General features: G+C 37.7%; 1 protein-coding gene across 1 annotated transcript in view; it reads left to right on the top strand.

Moving 5' to 3' along the window:
- Positions 1-21520, top strand: part of PDE3B (phosphodiesterase 3B) — a 176957-nt gene that overhangs the window by 95238 nt on the left and 60199 nt on the right. Inside the window, exon 2 of the mRNA XM_086677910.1 lies at positions 7727-7777. Coding sequence (XP_086534036.1) covers positions 7727-7777 — 51 coding nt within the window. The remainder of the gene's footprint in view (positions 1-7726; positions 7778-21520) is intronic.

Here is a 21520-nt window from a genome sequence, read left to right as displayed (position 1 = left end):
TAGGATAGATTTATACACAAAGCTCAAGTAAAATGTCACTAAGAAATAAAAGAATAAAAGGTATTGTAACAGTTAATTCACAGCTGTACCATAATACTTTTTAAATTTCACATAAGTACAACAGTAATGTAAGTTTGACTTAAGGCACATATATGTTTTTCTTTTTGGCTACATAGGGAACAATGAAATAAAACCTCATTGACGTAATTGACCCTGATAACATCTCCTGGTTGTACTGCTGATGTTTCACTGTGGTGTTGGTGGTTTTGCAGAGCTCTGTAAAGCATGTTGGACTTACAAACATATTCAAACAGAAACTTTTATCAGGATTCAGTTTTTTAACCACAAAGTTGAATTTATATGAAGGCATAGTCTTGGGTTCCTTTTATCAAATCAACTAAAAACATTTTTTAGTAGTATACACCTCATATGTTACTTAAATGCTGTTTTTAAAATTAGTTTTGAACAGATTACTGTAGTATGTGAAAATATATAACGATTTCTGATACTATATTATATTCGAGCTTATAAGGAAACAGATGAATATAATATTGGAAGCTCCTAAAACAGCACTTAAAATTTCATGCTTTCATTGTTAAACAATGTCTTATAGTAGAACCATATTTTGAAAACCTACCATACCCACTATAACTTCTTTTTTTACTGTGCTTCAAAATTTAGCTAATTTAAATTACTTATTTTTGTATTTAAATTATTTACATGATCTACTTTGGTATTGGTACTAAAGCTTAGTGCCTAAAATTTTGCTGACTTGGGAACAACATATATACAGGACATATACTGATACACTGTTTACTTGGAAGTAAGATTTTAAAAGAGCTATATATTATTACACAGGAGGAATGAATGTTTCTACCAATTCTTCTTAAATTTTAATATCTGTATACTATCCACTGTGTATTCATTATGCATGGTAGGCACCTACTAATTTTAGATAAATGTATAAAAATGATTCATATAATTTTTAAAAACTAAAAAATTCCAGTATTTTTATATCCGTGAACATTGTTTACAGTATTGAGGGTATCTCTGTTGCAGCTCACTGATGAGCAAATAGGTTGTGTGTTGTAGATTCATCCTATCTCCAACCAAATTCTTTTCTTTTCTCTATTTCTCTTAAATTAGAAAAATCCAAGCAAACCCATAATTGGTGATGGAAGGCAGCAAGTGTTTGTGGCTGTTGGTTTTGAATATTCAACATGGACCCTGCCAATTGTGAAGTGATTTCTCACTGCAGATTATTTTCAGGGTTGTGTCAGTTGCTAAGTTAATGGGCATTATCATACTTAAAAGCTTGAGAAATAGAAGTTCTATGTGACTCATCGAGAAAAACACCTGTTATATTTACTATTTGTGTTTATATTTTGTTTTTTAATATTTTTATATTTGCCTCATTTTCTTTCTTTTTTTTTTTTTTGCCTCATTTTCCATAGCACACTGAAAAGATGTATACTCTGTGCCCAAAAATTGAGTGCATTTACATTTATGCTATTTCTTTAACATTGAATTATGACCAGCATATGTGTTTTAATCACCAGCTGTTTTCTGTGAATAAAGTAGCGTATAAACTTGCAGTTAGGAGTTATTGTCATTGTTTAGCAAGACTTTTCCTTGCTGTACAGATAGCTAATTCTTTTAGAACTTATTCCAACACACATTTTTCAGTTTCTGACAGAGTTCACAAAATAATTATTACATAGGGGAAAATATCATCTTTTGTAGCATGGATTTTCAGTGATAAACACATAAAAATTTGTCTGTGACCCTTCCTCATGTGTATTGCATATACACCAAGAGCTGATTCAGACTTAGCACAAGAATGCATTTATCCAGCAATAAAGTAAAATATCTACTGTATGCAAATGTGACAGTAGTTACTTTTTAAAAATTTTTTTCTTAATGTTTTTTTATTTTTGAGAGACACAGCGTGCAAGTGGAGGAGGGGCAGAGAGAGGGGGAGACAGAATCCAAAGCAGGTTCCAGGCTCTGAGCTGTCATCACAGAGCCCAATGCAGGGCTCAAACCCATGAACTGTCCATGAGATCATGATTTGAGTTGATGTTGGACACTTAACTGACTGAGCCACACAGAGCCCCAGTAGTTACTTTTTTACATTATATGCCTTTTCAATTCTGTGATGTCCCAAGGTGTCATATGGCAAGTATATGTTGGAAATTAATTAATCTGTTCACTCTTCCAGCATAATGTTTATCATCTGTGTGGCTGGCTTTACAAATCTCTTGGCAATAGTTTATCTTTTTTTTAATATGCTTTTGCAGTGAGGAGCACAGAATCTGAATGGTGCCTCTATAGTTTTTGTCTCTTCTGTTTTAGGAACAAAAATCTTCAGTTTCATGTAAGAAAGCATTACGTGCTTCTTCTAGAAAAATTCTGTTGGTCTACCGAAAACATTTTTATGTTTTGTTTGTATAGGCCATGAAAGTTTCCACGGTTCCTATCATCATTATTTGATAAAGTTTCAAAGTGAAAACCATGCAGAAGAATATAGAGTGAAAGAATCACAAGTCTAAAAAATATAAGCTTTGGGGTGCCTAGGTATCTCAGTCGGTTAAGCGTCTGACTTTGACTCAGATCATGATCTATGGTTTGTGAGTTTGAGCCCTGCACCGGGCTCTCTGCTGTTGGCACAGAGCCTGCTTCAGATGCTGTCTCTCCTCTCTCTGCCCCTCCCTTGCTCACATGTGCTCCCTCTCCCTCCCTCTCTCTCAAAATAAATAACCATTAAAAAAATAATTTAAAAAAATTAGCTTTTATTTTTTTAAAGGTTATTTATTTTGAGAGAGAGAGAGAGCACGTGTGCATGCACATGTGTGCTTATGTGAGAGGCAGAGAGAGAGAGAGAGAGAGAGAGAGAGAGAGAGAGAGAGAGAGAATTCCTCGGCAAGCTCCATGCTGTCAGCTAGGCTCCATCCCAGGAACTGTGAGATCATGACCTGAGCCGAAATCAAGGGTTAGATGCTCAACCGACTGAGCCCCCAAAATTAGCTTTTCGATACTCACTATTGTATGCCCTAGTAATATTTTTGTTTTTATGGGTTTGTGTGGTATTCTCACACCCAGAGATTTGTATTGCATTTGCACTGGAGTCTTGTTCTTGATCTAGGCTTAGCATTTATTGAGTTATTTATGTTTGTTTTTATCAACACCTTAATTAAGCTTTAGGAAACCAACTTAGAACCATTTAGTTTTTTGATTGGAGATATAATGCAACAACAATGAAAAGAATGCAGATTTAACAGATGTAAAGAATATTTGAATGACCTAAAAATACTTTAGATAAGATGACTTGTAAAGAATAACACAGACCTAGGGCACCTGCCCAGCTTTGAAGAATATAATAGTTATTAAGATGAAAATGATGAGGGGCACCTGGGTGGTTCAGTTGGTTAAGCCTCTGACTTTGGCTCAGGTCGTGATCTCATGGCTCGTGAGTTTGAGCCTCATGTTGGGCTCTGTGCTGAAAGCACAGAGCCTGGACCCTGCTTCTAATGCTCTGTCTTCCTCTCTCTCTGTCCTTCCCCCACTTGTGCTGTGTCTCTGTCTCTTTCTTTCAAAAGTAAATAACCTTAAAAAAAGATGATATTTGTGTGGAAATCAGAATTAATCTTATATTTCACAATTCTGAAGTATTTATAAGCTAAATTGATTCCTTTTGCCCTCTAAATATTACAGACCACTGACAAATGACTAGTGATTCACAAATCATAATCTGATAAATAATAGTGAATACTCCATTACTATTTCCTAGTATTTCCTAAATTTTATCTAAGTCCTAATATTATAGAGACATTGAGCAATGTTTTCATTAAGGGTATTATTACTTTGAATCTGTCTCAATTTATCCTGTATTATTAGTGCTCCTACTGTCCTGGATCATTCCTGTCAAGTATAGACAAGTTCTAGAGCCTACCAGGTTAACAACAACAACAAAATATTATCCCCACATTCTTCTCCAACTGTTGTTCCATTTCATTCTTGCCATTTCCAGCGTGATTTCTCAAGAGTTTTTGCTAGTCACCGTCTTCACTTCTTTACCTATCTAAATTCTTAATTCTTTAATTGAAGCTTAACAAAAACTTGTAAAATTTGCATAAAGTATAGATGAAGAATAACAAACACCATCAATTCTCCTTTACCATTAATTTTGAACATTACCATTAAGTTTGAAGTGCCTTGTACACCACTCCCAGATCTAATTTCCTTCTCTTTTCCCTTAGATACAATCACCATACTGATTTTTTTTTTTTAATGTTTGTCTATTTTTGAGAGAGAGTGCAAGTGGGGAAGAAGAAGACAGAAGAAGACAGAGACAGAATAGACAGAGAGGGAGACAGAGGATCTGAAGCGGGTTCTGTGCTGACAGCAGAGGGTCTGATGCGGGGCTGGAACTCAGGAACCACTGAGCCCAAGTCAGACATTTAACTAACTGAGCCACCCAGGCTCCCCCATACTGCATTTCTTTATAGTTTCTCATGTATTTATATTCTTAAAAAGTATATTTCAGTATATTATACATGTGTGAAATTACTACTGTATGTATCCTTCTGTGACTTGTTTTTCTCATTCAATCGTATGTTTCTAGGATTTATATAGTATGGAGCTGTACTTCATTTATTGTCACCATTGTATTGCATTGTATGAATATACACAAATTTCTCCCTTTTGTTATGGACAGACATTTGGGTTGTATCTAGTTTTTTTGCTACTCCAAACAGTGCAGCTATGTGCATTTATTATTAAACCATATAGCAAAGTTCAAGCTTTGGAAAGGTTTTTCTCTGAATTTGTTGTGGATTGATGCTTTGGTAAAATTCACTAAAAATGTTTTGGCAATGTTTAATTGCTATAAAAATTATTAAACGTGTATCCTAATTTCTTTATTTTACTGTGGACCACACTTGGAACAAGACTGCTCTAATATATACCTAAGGAACTTCTGGATCATACATCTACTACTCGTGCAAAAATTTTGTTGTTTTTTTTTTTCAAAATCACTAATATGCTAGTTCAAATTAAATAGATGACTGTCTACCAGAAGTTTGTGACTTTCATGGTATCTGTTTTCAGTTCTTAACATGCAGGTTTTCAGACAAAAACCTACAAGAGCCGTTAGAATAGAGTAATGTTAGCACCGGCTTCTGAGTAGGCAGCCTGGAACGGTCTCTCAGATTCTAAGCAAGAAGCTAGACTACTTTATTTCAGTATTTCGCAACCTTATTTTCATTATCACTCCCCTAAGGAGCTGTTTTAAACACTGTTTTTCCTCCAGTCATCCTTTCCCCTCTATGAAATTTCAGTACAGTAGATTGACGGCCTGTTTATATACTGTGGCGTTTGGAGGGCTATACGCCCATTTTATTAGTTTTAAGATGTTTTTTGTTTCCCGGGAACAAATTTTCACCAGCTTGGGAGGGACAGGACAACCAGTAAGAATGCGTGACACGAATACAAATACGGTCCTGGCATTAGAGTACAAACATTGAAAAAGATAGTATTTATTTAATTATACAGGTGAATGAAGTGAGGCGCAAGGAAGACTCACTTAAGAAGCTGTCCTCCTGCAAATGTGCTTGATTTAGCAAGAGATCAGCTTCTACCTAGACTGATGAATTGGGAATATGAGGAATTGGCATGTGGAATAGGCACTGTTGGATGGCATGCTTGTAGAAGAAATGTATAAGTATGGATTGGATGACAGTACACTTGGGCAAGTTTGTAGATTTAGAATGCAAATTAGTGAATTGATGCATATCTCCTGGGTTATTTTGGATGACCCATCCTGTGGCTCTGGCCTCACACCTATCTATTCTGTACTTTTATTGGTGTACTTAAGAAAACATCAGATTTACAAACAATGAGCGGAATGGTGAATAGGCTAGTTGACATCCTCAATCTCAAAAGAAAACGTTGACTGGCTAAATTAACGACGGAAGTAAAGTATTGCAGGTTTTTATTGTATAAGAATAGCATGGACAAAATGGAGCCTAGCAGTACCAAGTATAAAAGAAACTCGGGGATTTAAGTTATGCTATTCTTAATGTGAGTGTTTTAGAAAGTTATTAACATCTTAAACTGCATTAATTAAATGTCTGTAGAACCTAGAATGTATCCTGGTCAAATCACAACCTGAAATAATTATATCAGGATTACACTTAGAGCCATATAAAGTACTGCATAAATTTAGTGAACCTACTAATATTCATGATGTGTTTTGCATATAGTTCTACTATAGCCATTTTGTGGTACTGGCCCATGAATTTTATAAGTGGTCATAGTATGTCTGCATTTTCTTTGGGAAGGAACAGGTTTCTTTTCACTGGCAAAGAGATGACCTTCTGCAAGGATGTTGACGAGGACATGGAGATAATGACAGCTGACAATGTTTTGAGTGATTAAGGAGGGGAGAATATTATATACAATAAGGTTCAGCAAGCTATAGCCCATCTATGAAATCGGACAGCCAGGGAGCCTGTTTTTGTGTGGCTCTTGAGCTAAGAATGTTTTTGCATTTTTAAAGGGTTGTAAAACAAAAAAAGATTATGTCATAGTGACCTTAGGTGGCTTGCAAAGCCTAAAATATTTACTATCTATCCCTTTACAGAAGAAAATCTGCCAACTCCTGATAAAATATTGGACCAATGATAGAGTGGATAATACTTTTAAGATCTTTTGCAACCTGGAGACAGAAGACCTAATGACAAAAAACAATACAAATAGTTCAGTATAGGGGCATCTGGCGGGCTCAGTTGGTAGAGTGTGTAACTCTTGATCTCTGGGTTGTGAGTTGGAGCCCCCCTACTGGGGACTTGGAAAAAACAGTAGTTCAGTATACGGAAATCAGGTGATTGTATTACAAGTTAGGTTTAAATTCAAGACTAGGGTTCAAAACTGTGTAGAAAATTGCAATTATAATCTATTTAGGCAAAAGGAGGAGACCTATTTGTCAACTAAATAATCTTAAAAGAAATTTAGGATTAACTATATAGGTAGCAGTTATAGCTTGCTAAATGAAAGCTAATTTTTTTTCTCCTGGAGCATAGGGACTATTGGAAGGGGAAGCAGCCAGAAAAGTCTGCTGGGAATTAAAAGGACAGGAAAAGATTAGTCTGGGACTAAGAAGTTATCATTGACAGCCTTTAAAGAGACAGGAAAACCATCATAATTATCTGCATATCAAAAGGGTTGAGTGTTGCTTTTTATAATCAAGTATGATTGGTACTTAATCTAACACCAAGGATAAGCTTTGAAAATGGATTTTGACAGGTGCCTTATTAGTAAGGAAATAGCACCACCCATTGACACTGGTTTAGGATGGTGAGTGATGATCCTTTGAAGACAGTGGGGACAGGGAGAGTTTCTGAGGATTTCTCATTTTTCTTGTATTTTTTAGTAAATAGGTGTTATTTTGATTTGTATTTTCCTTTTTGTGGTAATAGATATTTTGCTATTTAATATGGCTTATTATAGTGACTTTATTCTGACTATTCTTTTGATTTCTCAATCACAGAGTACATAATTTATGGAATATTCTGTCTAGAGATCATTTTTACTATTACCTTCCCAATTCCCCTCCCAAGCTGTAAGCTATTTTAGGTATCTGTAATTAAAGATGTTCCATTTTGTCTTTACATATGTTTGTTTGTTGGATTCTGGTTTGTAACTAAATTTTTTTTTTTTTTTCCAGATGATTCTTTGGGACTGGGACTTAAAGCAATGGTATAAACCTCATTATCAGGTAAATTTAAATAATATCACTAATAACTAATATCTGTAATGAAACTCTTTTAATAATGTTTATTTATTTTTGAGAAGAGAGAGATACAGAGCATGAGCAGGGGAGGGACAGAGAGAGAGAGGGAGACACAGAATCTGAAGCAGGCTCCAGACTCTAAGCTGCCAGCACAGAGCCCGATGCGGGGCTCAAACTCAAGAACAGCGAGATCATGACCTAAGCCAAAGTCGGACTCTCAACCAACTGAGCCACCCAGGTGCCCCGGAAACTTTTTTTAGTTGGAAGTATAGTTGACACATAATGTTAAAGTTTTAGGTGTACTTTAACGAAACTTTTTATTTTTACTTATTTTTATTTATTTTATTTTTGAAGGAGAGAGAGACAGAGCGTGAGCAGGGCAGGGGCAGAGAGAGAGGGAGACACAGAATCTGAAGCAGGCTCTGGGCTCTGAGCTGTCAGCATAGAGCATGACGTGGGGCTTGAACTCATGAACCGTGAAATCATGACTGGAACCGAAGTGGGATGCTTAACTGACTGAGTCACCCAGGCACCCCTGTAATGGAACTTTTGACATTTAAAAAATTTTTTTCATAAGATTTTCTTTAACTGAACTAAAATGAATGGAACTTTCATTTAGGTATTAGTTGTTTGTTTTTTTAATACATTTTAGTTGTAAGGAAGAAGAAGAAACCATACTTATATAAGTTTTAAAAATTTTTTTAATGTTTGTTTATTTTTGAGAGAGAGAGCATGAGCAGGGGAGGGCAGAGAGAGAAGGAGACACAGAATTCGAAGCAGACTCCAGGGTCTGAGCTGTCAGCACAGAGCCTGACGTGGGACTCAAACTTGTGAACCGTGAGATCATGACCTGAGCCAAAGTCAGACACTCAACTGACTGAGCCACCCAGGCGCCCCAAGAGTTATTTTTTAAATGTTACTCATATAATCTGGGCTCAGAATAAACTGCTAATTCCATATTAAGGATGAGATTTTCTTTTCTTATTGTGGGCAACTGATTGACAGCAGGGAAAAAAAAAAAAGATTTAAGGCCATATATGAGAAAAAGCAAAAACAAGTGGCACATGTTAGGGAAATGAAAACACTCTACTTAGAGTTTTTGATAAACTTCTAATTGAATTATACATACAGAAAAGTACACAGCCTGGGGTACCTAGGTGTCCTGGTCAGTCAAGCATCCTACTCTTCATCTTAGCTCAGGTGTTGATCTAGGGTTGTGTCGTGAGTTCAAGCCCCGAGCTGGACTCTGTGCTGGGCATGAAGTGTACTTAAAAAACATATATGTATATGTAAAAGAAAAGTGCATAGCTTGATGAAGTTTCACAAACTAAACATCCCATGTGACTAGGACAAACATCCAGAAGTAGAACTTTACCAGCATTCCAGAAGCCTTACTTATACACCATTAGGGGTTATTTCCTATATCCCCAAAGATAATGTCTATCTTGACTTTGAGTAGTTAGTTTTGCTTATTGGTGAACTTCATATATACAAATAAAATCCTGTAATATATACTTTTTCTTTAAAAAATTTTTTTTAATGTTTATTTATTTTTGAGAGAGAATGTGAGAGCGAGGGAGGGGGGTAGAGGATCTTAAGTAGACTCCATGCTGACAGAGAGCCTGATGCGGGGCTCTAATTCACAAACTGTGAGATTGTGACCTGAGCTGAAGTCAGACACAACTGACTGAGCCACCCAGGTGCCCCAATATGTACTTTTAAACTTTTTTGGTCACTTAAGTAATATCTATTCATAACAGAATTGAAAATACATATATAAGAGAAAGAAGAAAAGCCATTTCTAAACATCAAACAATAACTATGTTAATTATGTTAACTTTTGATGTATATCTTTACAGATCTTTTCCCATTTTTCCATTTTATTAAAATCTATGTATTCTATTCTACAAAAATTATAATATTATGGTTAATGTACTGTTTTGAAACCTGACGGTTTTCATGCTAATCGATAAATATCAGTAAATATCAAATCTCTGTTCTTTGTACTTACAGAAACATTATCCATTAATTAGATTTATTTAGTTAGTTGTCTCTATACCAATTTTTAAAAAATGAATATTCCTTTGAATGTGTTTTATTTTTAAAATGTGAATGGAATATCCACAACAGCCCATAAGAATGAAATATTTTCTGGATTTTGGTGAATAAAAATGTAATTATTGCAGTCAAATGAAATCAAGAAGGCCACTTATGACCTAAAAAGGGCTGGTTCTTTGACCTACACAAGGGCTTTCTCATCAGTCATATCCACCAAGATCCTCAGTTTCCAATTAATAGAGTATTTAAGTTATTAGTAAAATCTAAAGATAAATAAGCAGTCCTGGTTAAAAGCATGGGCTTGTAGTCATACAGACTGGTATGTGATATCAGATACCTGTCTCCCTCTTTCCTCCCTCTCTTCCTCTTCCTCTTCCTCATCCTCTAAAAAAAATTTTAGTGTAACATTCACATATAAAAATGTGTAAGTCATAAGTGTACAACTTGATGAATTCTCTCAAAGTGATTATATACATGTGATTGTCTTTCAGATGAAGAATTCAGCTCCCCGAAAGTCCCCCCTTATGTTCCCCTCCTGGTCATCAACTTCTCCCAAGCATTATATCAATGTTGATTTTTGTCATCACAACTTAGCTTTTCTGTCTTTGAATTTTATATGAGTGGAATTAATGATATGTATTTCTTGCTTCTTTCTTTCAAAATTATATTTAGGAGATTAATATTACTGCACATAGCAGTAATTCATTCATTTTCATTCTATTTAGTAGTTTATTGAATGAATATACTCCAATTTTTTCATCCTATAGTAGATGGACTTTTTCTTTTTAATTTTCATTTTTGGCTGTCAGGAAGCAAGAATTCCTCCTCAAAGGTCCTTCTAGCTGGGCTAAGAATCAAATTGGCATAAGACAGATGAACAGGAGAAAATCAAATTTAATAGGCATCTGTATAGGGAGTCCACATAGACATGGAAATTCCAAAAATAATCAGGCAAAATAAGGTATATATGTCATTCTCAACTAAGGAGAAAGGGGGCATGGGTCTGGAACTTCAGAGGAAAGGAATATAATTCACAGGGCGGTAAGTAGAGCATATGTTTGGTAATTAGATGTTTGCCCTGCTGTACAGATGGTTCACCCAGATAAAATTGATCTCTGCTGGGGGCTTCTGGCTGGCTTAGTCAGGTAGAGCATGTAACTCTTGATCTTGGGGTATAGGTTTGAGCCCACATTGGGTGTAAAGATTACCTAAAAATAAAACCTTAAAAAAGATGATCTCTGCTAATAACCCTTATTCTCGGACCCCCCCCACCCCCGCCAATATAGATTCTTCTGTTAGTTAAGGGAGGGGCAAAAGTTTCTCATGGGGCCACAGGATCTCAAGGGCCTTCAGCTTAAAAAATAATCCACATGCCAAAGTGGCACATTCTGGGAGGGCCTGTCCTGAACCCCTTCGTGGCTATTGCAAGTAATGCTGCTGGAACACTCTTGATGTCTTTTGTTGGGTATATATCTTAGAGTAGATTGCTAGCTCATCGAGTATGCATGCATATGCTGAGTTTCAGTAGATAGTACTCAGTAATTTTCCAAAGAGATTGTATCAGATTTTACCCAGCCATCAGCCTCTGATAGTTCCAGTTATTCCACATCGTTGTCAACACTTGGTAGTGTCTGTTTTAAATCATTATGGTAGCTGTGAAGCAGTATTATCATTGTGCTTTTAATAATTGCATTTCACTGATGACTCATCAGGTTGAGGATCTTATGTTAATTGGCTACCCAGATATTCTCTGGTCAGGTTTTTTCCTATTTTAATACTGATTATTTACCTTTTACTTGGTGACCAGTAGGATTTTTTGTGTATTTCAGACATGAATACATACACACACACACACACACACACACACACACACACACACACACACACGTATATATGTGTGTATATATGTATATATGTGTATATACACACACATATGTATAGGTATGTATAGTATGTATGTTAAAGTGTATGTATTTAAAAATGTCTTCTCCCAGTCTGGTTTATCATGATGTCTTTTGATGAAAATATCACTAATGTTTTCTGTAGATGCCCTTTATCAGATTAAGGAAGTTCCATTCTAATCCTAATTTACTAAGGACATTTTTTCTCTTTTTAGTCATGAATGGGTGTAGAATTTTTATCAGATGGTTTTTCTGCATCTATTGAGATGATTCCTGGATTTTTTTCCATTTACTCTTTTAATGTGGTGAATCATATTGCTTAATTCTATGTCTGTGTTGAACCATCTCCATATTCCCAGAATAAAGCAAATTTGATAAAGATATTTAAAAAATGCATAAATGTATATAAAGTGTATATATGTATCACTGGATACTATTAATATTTTGTTTTAGAATTTTGTATCCACGTTTATGAGAGAGAATTGGCCCCACAATTCTTGTTTTCCATAATGTTCTTGTCATGTTTTTGGTATAAAGGTTACAGTAGCCTTATAAAGTGGTATATTCAGTCTCTGTTATCTAGAAAAGTTTGGTAAGATTGGTATTCTTTCTTCCTTTAATGTTTAAAAGAATGTTCTGGTGAAGCCATCTCAGTTTGGAGTTTTTTTTAATGAGCAAATTTTAAACTATGGATTCAGTTTCTTTAATAGTTTTAGGTCTATTCAGGTTTTCTATCTTTTTTTTAAATTTTCTTTACATTTATTTATTTCTGAGAAACAGAGTGAGACAAAATGTGAGTGGGGGAGGGGCAGAGAGAGAAGGAGACACAGAATCTGAAGCAGCCTCCAGGCTCTGAGCAAGCGGTCAGCACAGAACCTGATGCGGGGCTCGAACCCACAAACTGTGAGATCATGACCTGAGCTGAAGTCGGACGCTCAACCGGCTGAGCCACCCAGGTGCCCCTATCTTTTCTTATAACAGCTTAGTTACTGATGTGTTTTCTAGTAACTCCTTCTGTTGTTCCCTCCAGCATTGAGACTGCTGAAAGCTCTATTTTACTTTTTTTTTAATTAAAATTTTTTTAATGTTTATTTTTGAGGAGGGGAAAGCAAATGTGAGTGGGAGAGGGCAAAGAGAGAGAGAGGGAGAGGGAGAGACGGAGACACAGAATCCGAAGCAGGCTCTAGGCTCCGAGCTGTCAGCACAGTGCCCAATGTGAGGCTTGAACTCGGGGACTGTGAGATCATGACCTGAGCTGAAGTCAGACGCTCAACTGACTGAGCCACCCAGGCACCCCTCTGTTTTACTTTCAAAATAGAAATCTTTTTGAGAAGTTTTGCTTGGTTTCTCCATCTCTTGGCCACTGTTTGCAAATTGGCAAATGCCTTTAGGGGCAAAGCTGCTCTGAATTCAAGCTTGGTTTTGTTTCTTCTCTCAGAGTGCTTGCTTAGTCTTTAAAGCTCTGCCTGTCTTGATAACCCTGAACTCCAGTTTTGGTCTGCTAGCCTCCTGAGATGACAGAAAGCTCTACTTTATTTCCTAGCCTCTTAACTGCTCTGCTGCTTCTCCTCTCTGCCCTGGCCAGTTATGAATCTGCAGCGGTTTCCTTGAGGGGAAAAAGTAGCACAGAATAGTGGGGTTCATTTTAATTTTTTAACTCTGAGGTCTTATTCTTTCAAGCTCTGGCTGCTTGGCTGTGCTCTGAGGCTTTGAAATGGACTAGTTTAGTCCATTTTCTTTTCTAGATTAGTTATTCTAGGCAGAAGAGTTGGGTTGATACAGCCTTCTTTTGAAAAATAAGGCAAGCCTCTTAAGTCACTCTGAACCTATTTTCTCATCTATAAATTGGGAATAATACCACTTCTTTCAGAGGGCTGATGATGTTGATGATGATGATGATGATGATGATAATAATAAAGTGCCTGGGAGATAGTAGCATTGAATAAAAATGTGAGCTAATCTTATATTAACTTCAGTAATAATGAATACTAAGTATCTCTGAAATTATAAGACAGGACTTAGCAAAATGTTTTCTATAAAGGACCAGGGAGTAAATATTTTAGCATTTGCAGGTGAAACAAAGCCACCAAGTCTGCCTACCTCCCCCTCCTCCTCTTCAATAACCCTTTAGAATGCATAATCTATTCTTAGCTCTCTGGGCAAAAACAAGAGTTTGCCACATATAAGCCAATGGGAAATAGGAATTTAAGTTCAGCTTTAAAAATTTGTCACTCTTGGGGTGCCTGGGTGGCTCAGTTGGTTGAACGACCGACTTCAGCTCAGGTCATGATCTCACAGTTTGTGAGTTCCGAGCCCCGCGTCGGGCTCTGTGCTGACAGCTGGGAGCCTGGAGCCTGCTTCGGATTCTGTGTCTCCCTCTCTCTCTGCCCCTCCCCTGCTCATGCTCTGTCTGTCTGTCTGTCTCTCTCTCTCTCAATAATAAATAAATGTTAAAAAAAAATTGTCACTCTTGCTTACTATATTCTTCTTACCCAGAGAAAAGTTCAAGTCCTTGTCATGGACTTAAATGACCTTGCACAGCATGATCCCTTATTTTAAAACCCTTTTACTTCTCTGCCCTCATGTTGTACTAATTTCTCCTTTATTCACTCTGCACCAGTTACTCTGGCCTTCTTGTTATTCTTCAAAGAAGCTAGGCAGCCTGTGCTTTCGGGTCTTCACACTTGCTGGTCTCCTGGCCTGGGATGCTGTTTTCCCATATTTCTGTCAGTTGTTAACTGTCTTTTCATCCTCTCTAATATTCCAGGGCCCTCTGCTACTTCCTTTTCTCTTTCCCCACTTTGTTCTTCCTCTTTAACCTGCTCAAAATCCATGATTCTCTGCTGCTCAGATCTGTGAGCCTGGAATCTGGTGTTCTCAAAAATTTGGTCCCCACAGGCCTCCAACCTTATGTTCTAGTGCTCTTAAAAAAAAAAAAAATGAAGCCTGTACTTAAATTTCATGTTCCTTGTACTTTGCCATTTTACCACTTTTGTACCTTTATTTGTGCTCTTTCTTGAAGAATGAACTCCCCCAAATACATTTTTAGTTTTGTCATAAAATATTTTCCCCTAATCTTTATAAATAAAATCCTACCAAATTAACATCTCAGCTCAAATGCTACCCCTTCCATAAAGTTACTGTTAACCATTCAGATTAAAAATTTTATGTATCTTCTTTGAACTCTGATGCCACTCTATTTGTATTTTTATCTCCTCGCTTTTCCATATTAATAGTAATATTTATTGTACTTTACCTGTATGGACTGCACATCACTCTATGTGCTCTGTGTGTATCTTCGGGGTTAATTCTCCCCTCTCCTCTCCACTAAGTATAACTATAAACTCCAGAAATACATTTTTTTTAACGTTTATTTATTTTTTGAGACAGAGACAGAGCATGAACAGGGGAGGAGCAGAGAGAGAGGGAGACACAGAATCCGAAGCAGGCTCCAGGCTCTGAGCTGTCAGCACAGAGCCCGACGTGGGGCTCGAACTCACGGACCGCGAGATCATGACCTGAGCCGAAGTCGGCTGCTCAACCGACTGAGCCACCCAGGCGCCCCTATAAACTCCAGAAATAACAGGGGGTAACCAAAGGAGAACTCTGAAAAATGGAAAGAGGAGGGTAGACTAGTTAGGGACCCTACTAATGGAGGAAAACAATAGTGATCGAGTTTCCTAAAACCCCTGCCTAACAGCAAAAGGTGACGCAGGTCCTGACTCCCCAGCCCAGCAACAGAATGTGATGCAGGTAGGCTCGTTCCTTCCCTAAGATTAAATGAGAGCCCTCAAACTATACCAAGTGAGTCTGGTTGCTCTAGCAAGGGAAGAGTGACCAAGAACTCCACTGACAGTAAGAGGTCCAGGGAAGTACTCTCATTCCCTACTGGGCATGAGATTCTCCTTACCCAGTGAGAGACTGAGTGGCCAGGGGGTCTGGCAAAAAGGGGGGGGGGTACTGTCACAGCGTGTGCCTAGTCCGGAAAGTGCTCTTTGTTTCTGTGGCCTAGAGACTCTCCTCCCCCACCTGGAAGTACCAGGTGGCTCAATCTGAGGAAATTCCTCCTTCCCTCCTCCCATATCCTCACCAACAGAGGTACCAGCAGGGTCCCGTGGAAACCCTTGTGGCACCGGAAAAAAAGTCATGCAGTGTGAAATAGTACTATGAGTGCCCTGAAAACTAATTGTCATTAGAACCACAGCATGAAGAAGTAGACCAGGACCTGTGTGCTTTATCGAAGCAAAGAGCCTGCCTCTTAATACAAAAGATTTAAATAGGACTCAGTCTTCTAGGATATTATCCAAAATGTTGATGATAAAATAAAAAAATCACTTGTTACACCAAGAACCAGGAAAATCACAACTTGAGTGAGAAAAGACAATCAATCCTTCACACCAAATTGAATCAGATTTGGAATTATCTGACAAGAAATTTTAAAGCAGCCATCATACAAATGTTCTAACAAGCAATTACAAATACAAAATAGAAAATCTCAACAACAACAACAAAAGTACAGACACATCTCCTTTTATTGTGTTTTACTTTATTGCACCTCGCAGATACTGTGTTTTTTACAAACTGAAGGTTTGTAGCAACCCTGCATCGGCAAGTTTATTTTTGCCATTTTAACAACAGCATTTGTTCACTTCATGTTTTTCGAACACATTTTGGTAATTGTGAAAATATTTCAAACTTTTTCATTATTATACTTTTTATGGTAATCTGTGATCAGTGATCTTTGGTGTTACTATTGTAATTGTTCTGGGGTGCCATGAATCCTGCTCATGCAAGGTGGTGAGCTTAATTGATAAATGTGTGTGTCATGACTGCTCCACCGACTGTCCATTCCCCCATCTCTCTCCCCCTGGGCTTCCTTATTCCCTGAGATGCAACAATACTGAAATTAGGTCAGTTAATAACCGTGCAGTGCCCTCTAAGCGTTCAAGTGAAAGTGCTACACATCTCTCACTTTAAGTCAAAAGCTAGAAGTGATTAAGCTTAGCGAGGAAAGCATATCGAAAGCTGAGATGGGCCAAAAGCTAGGCCTCTTGCATCATCCATTCAAGCTGTGAATGCAAAGGAAAAGTTCTTGAAGGAAATTCAAAGTGCTACTTCAGTGAATACGTGAATGATAAGAAAGTGAAACAGCCTTACTGCTGTGATACGGAGGAAGTTTTCGTGGTATGGATAGAAGATCAAACCAGCCGCAATAGTCCTGTCAGCCAAAGCCTAATCCAGAGCAGGGCCCTAACTCTCCTTAATTCTGTGAAGGCTGAGAGAGGTGAGGAAGCTGTGGAAGAAAAGTCTGAAAGTAGTAGAGGTTGGTTCCTGAGGTTTAAGGAAGGAAGCCATCTCTATAACATAAAAGTTCAAGGGAGTGCTGATGTAGAAGCTTCAGCTGGTTTTCCAGAAGATCTAGCTAAGATAATTATTGAAGGTGCTTACAGTAAACAACAGATTTTCAATGTAGGTGAAACAGTCTTCTTTTGGAAGAAGATGACACCTAGGATTTCCACAGCCAGAAAGGAGAAGTCAGTGCCTAGCTTCAAAGCTTCAAAGGACAAGTCCTTTGAAGGACTCTTTCATTGGGACTAATGCAGACGGTGACTTGATGTTGAAGCCAGTGGTCATTTACTATTCTGAAAATCTTAGGGTCCTTAGAAATTATGTTAAACCGACACTGCTGTGTAAATGGAACAGCAAAGCACATATATGTACAGCATGGTTTATCGAACATCGTAAGCCCAGTTTTGAGACAGATTGCTCAGGAAAAAAAAAAAGATTCAGAGATTACTGCTCATTGACAATGCACCTGATCACCCAAGAACTCTGATGGAGATGTGCGACAAGATTGATGTTTTCTTGTCTGCTAACACAACATCCATTCTGTAGCCCATGGAGCAAGGAGTACTTTTGACTTTTCAAGTCTCATTATTTAAGAACTACATTTTGTAAGGCTACAGCTGCCATAGAGAGTGATTTTTCTGTTGGATTTGGGCAAAGAAAATTGAAAACCTTCTGGAAAGGATTCAGCATTCTCGATGTCCTTAAGAGCATTTATGACTCATAGGAAGAGGTGAAAATACCAACATTAACCAGAATTTGGAAGAAGTTGATTCGAACCCACATAGATGACTGAGGGATTCAAGATTTCAGTGGAGGGAGCCTGGGTGGCTCAGTCTGTTAAGCGTCCAACTTCGGCTCAGGTCATGATCTCCTGGTTCATGAGTTTGAGTTCTGCATCAGGCTGTCTGCTGATGGCTCAAAGCCTGGGGCCTGCTTCAGATTCTGCGTCTCCCTCTCTCTCTGCCCCTACCCTGCTTGTGCTCTGTCTCTCTCTCAGAAATAAATATTTTTTAAAAATTAAAAAAAGACTTCAGTGGAGAAAGTAACTACACGTGGTAGAAATAGCAAGAGAAATAAAATTAGAAGTGGAGCCTGAAGATGTGACTCAATTGCTGTGATCTCATGATAAAACTTCAACAGATGAGGAGTTGCTTCCTAGGACTGAGCAAAGAAAGTGGTTCCTTGAGGTGGAATCTACTCCTGGTGAGGATATTGTGAAGACTGTTGAAATGACAATAAAGGATTTAGAACATTACATAAACTTGATAAAGCAACAGTAGGTTTTGAGAGGGTTGACTCCAAGTTTGAAAGGAGTTCTGTGGGTAAAATGCTATCACACAGGGGTGCCTGGGTGGCTCAATTGGTTAAGTGTCCAATTCTTGATTTCTGCTCAGGTCATGATTTCACGGTTTGTGAGTCTGAGCCCCCACATCAGGCTCTGTGCTGAAAGCATTGGAGCCTGCTTATTTCTCCCTCCCTCCCTCCCTCTCTCTCTCTCTCTCTCTCCCCCAAAATAAACATTAAACATTTTTAAAAATGCTGTCACACAGCATCACATGCTACAGAGAAATCATTTGTGAAAAGAAGAGTCAGTTGAATGCAGCAGACTTCATTTATTTTAAGAAATTGCCACAACCACCCCAACCTTTAGCAGCTACCACCCTGATCAATCCGCAGCCATCAATATCAAAGCCAAGACCCCCCACCAGCCAAAAGATTGTGACTTGATGAAAACTCAGATAATGGTTAGGATTTTTTAGCAATAAAGTATTTTTAAGTATTTTTAAAGTTTATTTATTTAGAGAAAGAGCACGAGTGGGGAATGGACAGAGAGAGAGGGAGAGAGACAATCTCAAGCAGGCTCCGTCCTGTCATCACAGAGCCCAGTGTGGGGCTCGAACTCATGACTTGTGAAATCATGACCTGAGCTGAAATCAAGAGTCAGACGCTTAGCCAGCTGGGCCACCCAAGTGCTTCTAGCAATAAAGTTTTTTAAGGTATGTACATTTTCTTAGACATAATACCTTTGCACACACAATAGACTACAGTACATTGTAAACATTTATATGCACTAGGAAACTGGAAAATTCATTTGACTCACTTTATTGTGATATTAGCTCTGTTGCAGTCTGGAGCCAAACCTGCAGCATCTCCAAGGTAGGCCTGTAGAAGTTATAAAAAAGAAAGAAATGGAAATTATGGAACTGAAAAAACTGTTAATGGAAATTCAAAACTTGCTGAATGGGCTCAGTAACAGAGTGGAGATGGCGGAGGAGAGAATCTGTGAACTGGAGGATAGAACAATAGAATTTATCCAGTTTGAACAACATAGAGAAAATAGATGCAAACGAAATGAATAGAGCCTTCGTGACCTAAGGGATAATAAAAGATCCGAAATTCATGTCTGAGTGTGAGGAGGGAGGGAGGAAGAAGGGGAGAGAGGGAGAGAGAAAGAGAGAAAGAGAAGGGAGGGAGGGAGAGAGGGAATTTAAATTTGAAAAAAATAATGGCTGAAAACTTCCCCAAATTTTGCAGAAAACGTAATCCTACAAGTTGGAGGAGCTGAGTGACTCCCAAATGTGAACCCCCCTCCCCAGTAATTTTATTGCAAGCCGTGTCATAATGAAATGTTTGAAAACTAAAGACAAAGGAACTTGAAAGCAACTGGAGAGAAATGACACATGATCTGTACCAGGAACATCCAACTTCGATATCAGATTTCTCATTTGGGTGTGGGAAAATAGATGCGGTTATATACAATTTGTGGAAGTATAGATTTAACCAACATATCTGAGGGCAGTTTTATGGTAATGACCAAATTTTAACATGTTCATTTACTTTGGTTCAGCAATTCAAATTTATGGGAAGCTATTTGTCAAAAGTATGTTTAATTATCTGTTTTGACATGTATAGGGAAATATTTATTTATAAATACTAGAAATAGCTGGACTGTACCCTAATAATAGAAATGTTTTCAAATAAAAATGAAGACGAAATATACTTCACAAGGAAAAAAAAATCCACAAAGAGCAAAGATCTTACTTAATTATTGTTCTAACTTTCATAACATTTCTTAGTTCCAAAATGTATTGAGGATGCCTAATAAACCATTTCTTGGTGAACTCATTTAATGCGTTCAATAGGGGCGCCTGGGTGGCGCAGTCGGTTAAGCGTCCGACTTCAGCCAGGTCACGATCTTGCGGTCCGTGAGTTCGAGCCCCGCATCAGGCTCTGGGCTGATGGCTCAGAGCCTGGAGCCTGTTTCCGATTCTGTATCTCCCTCTCTCTCTGCCCCTCCCCCGTTCATGCTCTGTCTCTCCCTGTCCCAAAAATAAATAAACGTTGAAAAAAAAAAAAAATTTTAATGCGTTCAATAATTATGAATTGCAGACACACTCAAATATAAGTTCAAGATATAACAAGGACACCAAAAGTAACATTAATTCACTGTTCTATCAGTGCACTCATTTCTATGGGTAATTGAGTTGAACACCATATATATGTACTTTCAAAAAGTAAAAATCATACCATATGTATACGTCAATGAAATATTTATTCTAAATTTTAAAAATATCATCCCCATCTATTTTTTTTAATATTTATTTATTTTTGAGACAGAGAGAGAGAGAGAGAGAGAACATGAACAGGGGAGGGTCAGAGGAAGAGGGAGACATAGAATCCGAAACAGGCTCCAGGCTCTGAGCTGTCAGCACAGAGCCTGACGCGGGGCTCGAACCCACAGACCGCGAGATCATGACCTGAGCCGAAGCCGGAGGCTTAACCGACTGAGCCACCCAGGCGCCCCCATCCCTATCTATTTTTTAAGGCCAAGTCTGATGTTACCTCCTCCATGAAGTTTTTGATAACCATTTAGTTCAAAATCATCACTATCTTCTTTGAACCCTGACACTGTTTTTCCTGTATTTTTGTCTTCTTATTTTCTGTAACATTAGTGGTTATACTGTTACTTATTGCACTTTATTTATTTATTCTTTAGGGGGAGAATAAGAAAAGTCTAATATTTATTGGACTTACCAGCACTTACTGAATAGCTTACATGTAACAGTTGCATTACAAATTAGTTCTTAATTCATAATGTCACCCAATAAAGAATAAGATAATCTTCAAATAAAAAATCCAAAAATGAAAAACCTATCAACTTGCCTCAAGGATAAGAGTCTAACTGTATACAGTACAAAGCCCTTGCTCCATTATTTATACTGTGGTTTTTTGTTGTTGTTTTTAATTTTATTTTTTATTTTTTAAAATTTACATCCAAATTAGTTAGCATATAGTGCAACAATGATTTCAGGAGTAGATTCCTTAGTGCCCCTTCCCATTAGCCCATCCCCTCTCTCACAACCCCTCCAGTAACCCTCAGTTTGTTCTCCATATTTATGAGTCTCTTCTGTTTTGTCCC

Source organism: Puma concolor, chromosome D1 (assembly GCF_028749965.1).
Source record: "Puma concolor isolate L17-30 chromosome D1, mPumCon1.1.hap2, whole genome shotgun sequence".
NCBI lineage: Eukaryota > Metazoa > Chordata > Mammalia > Carnivora > Felidae > Puma > Puma concolor.
The sequence above is the reverse complement of the archived record's forward strand: the minus strand, read 5'-3'. Positions and strand labels throughout refer to the sequence as shown.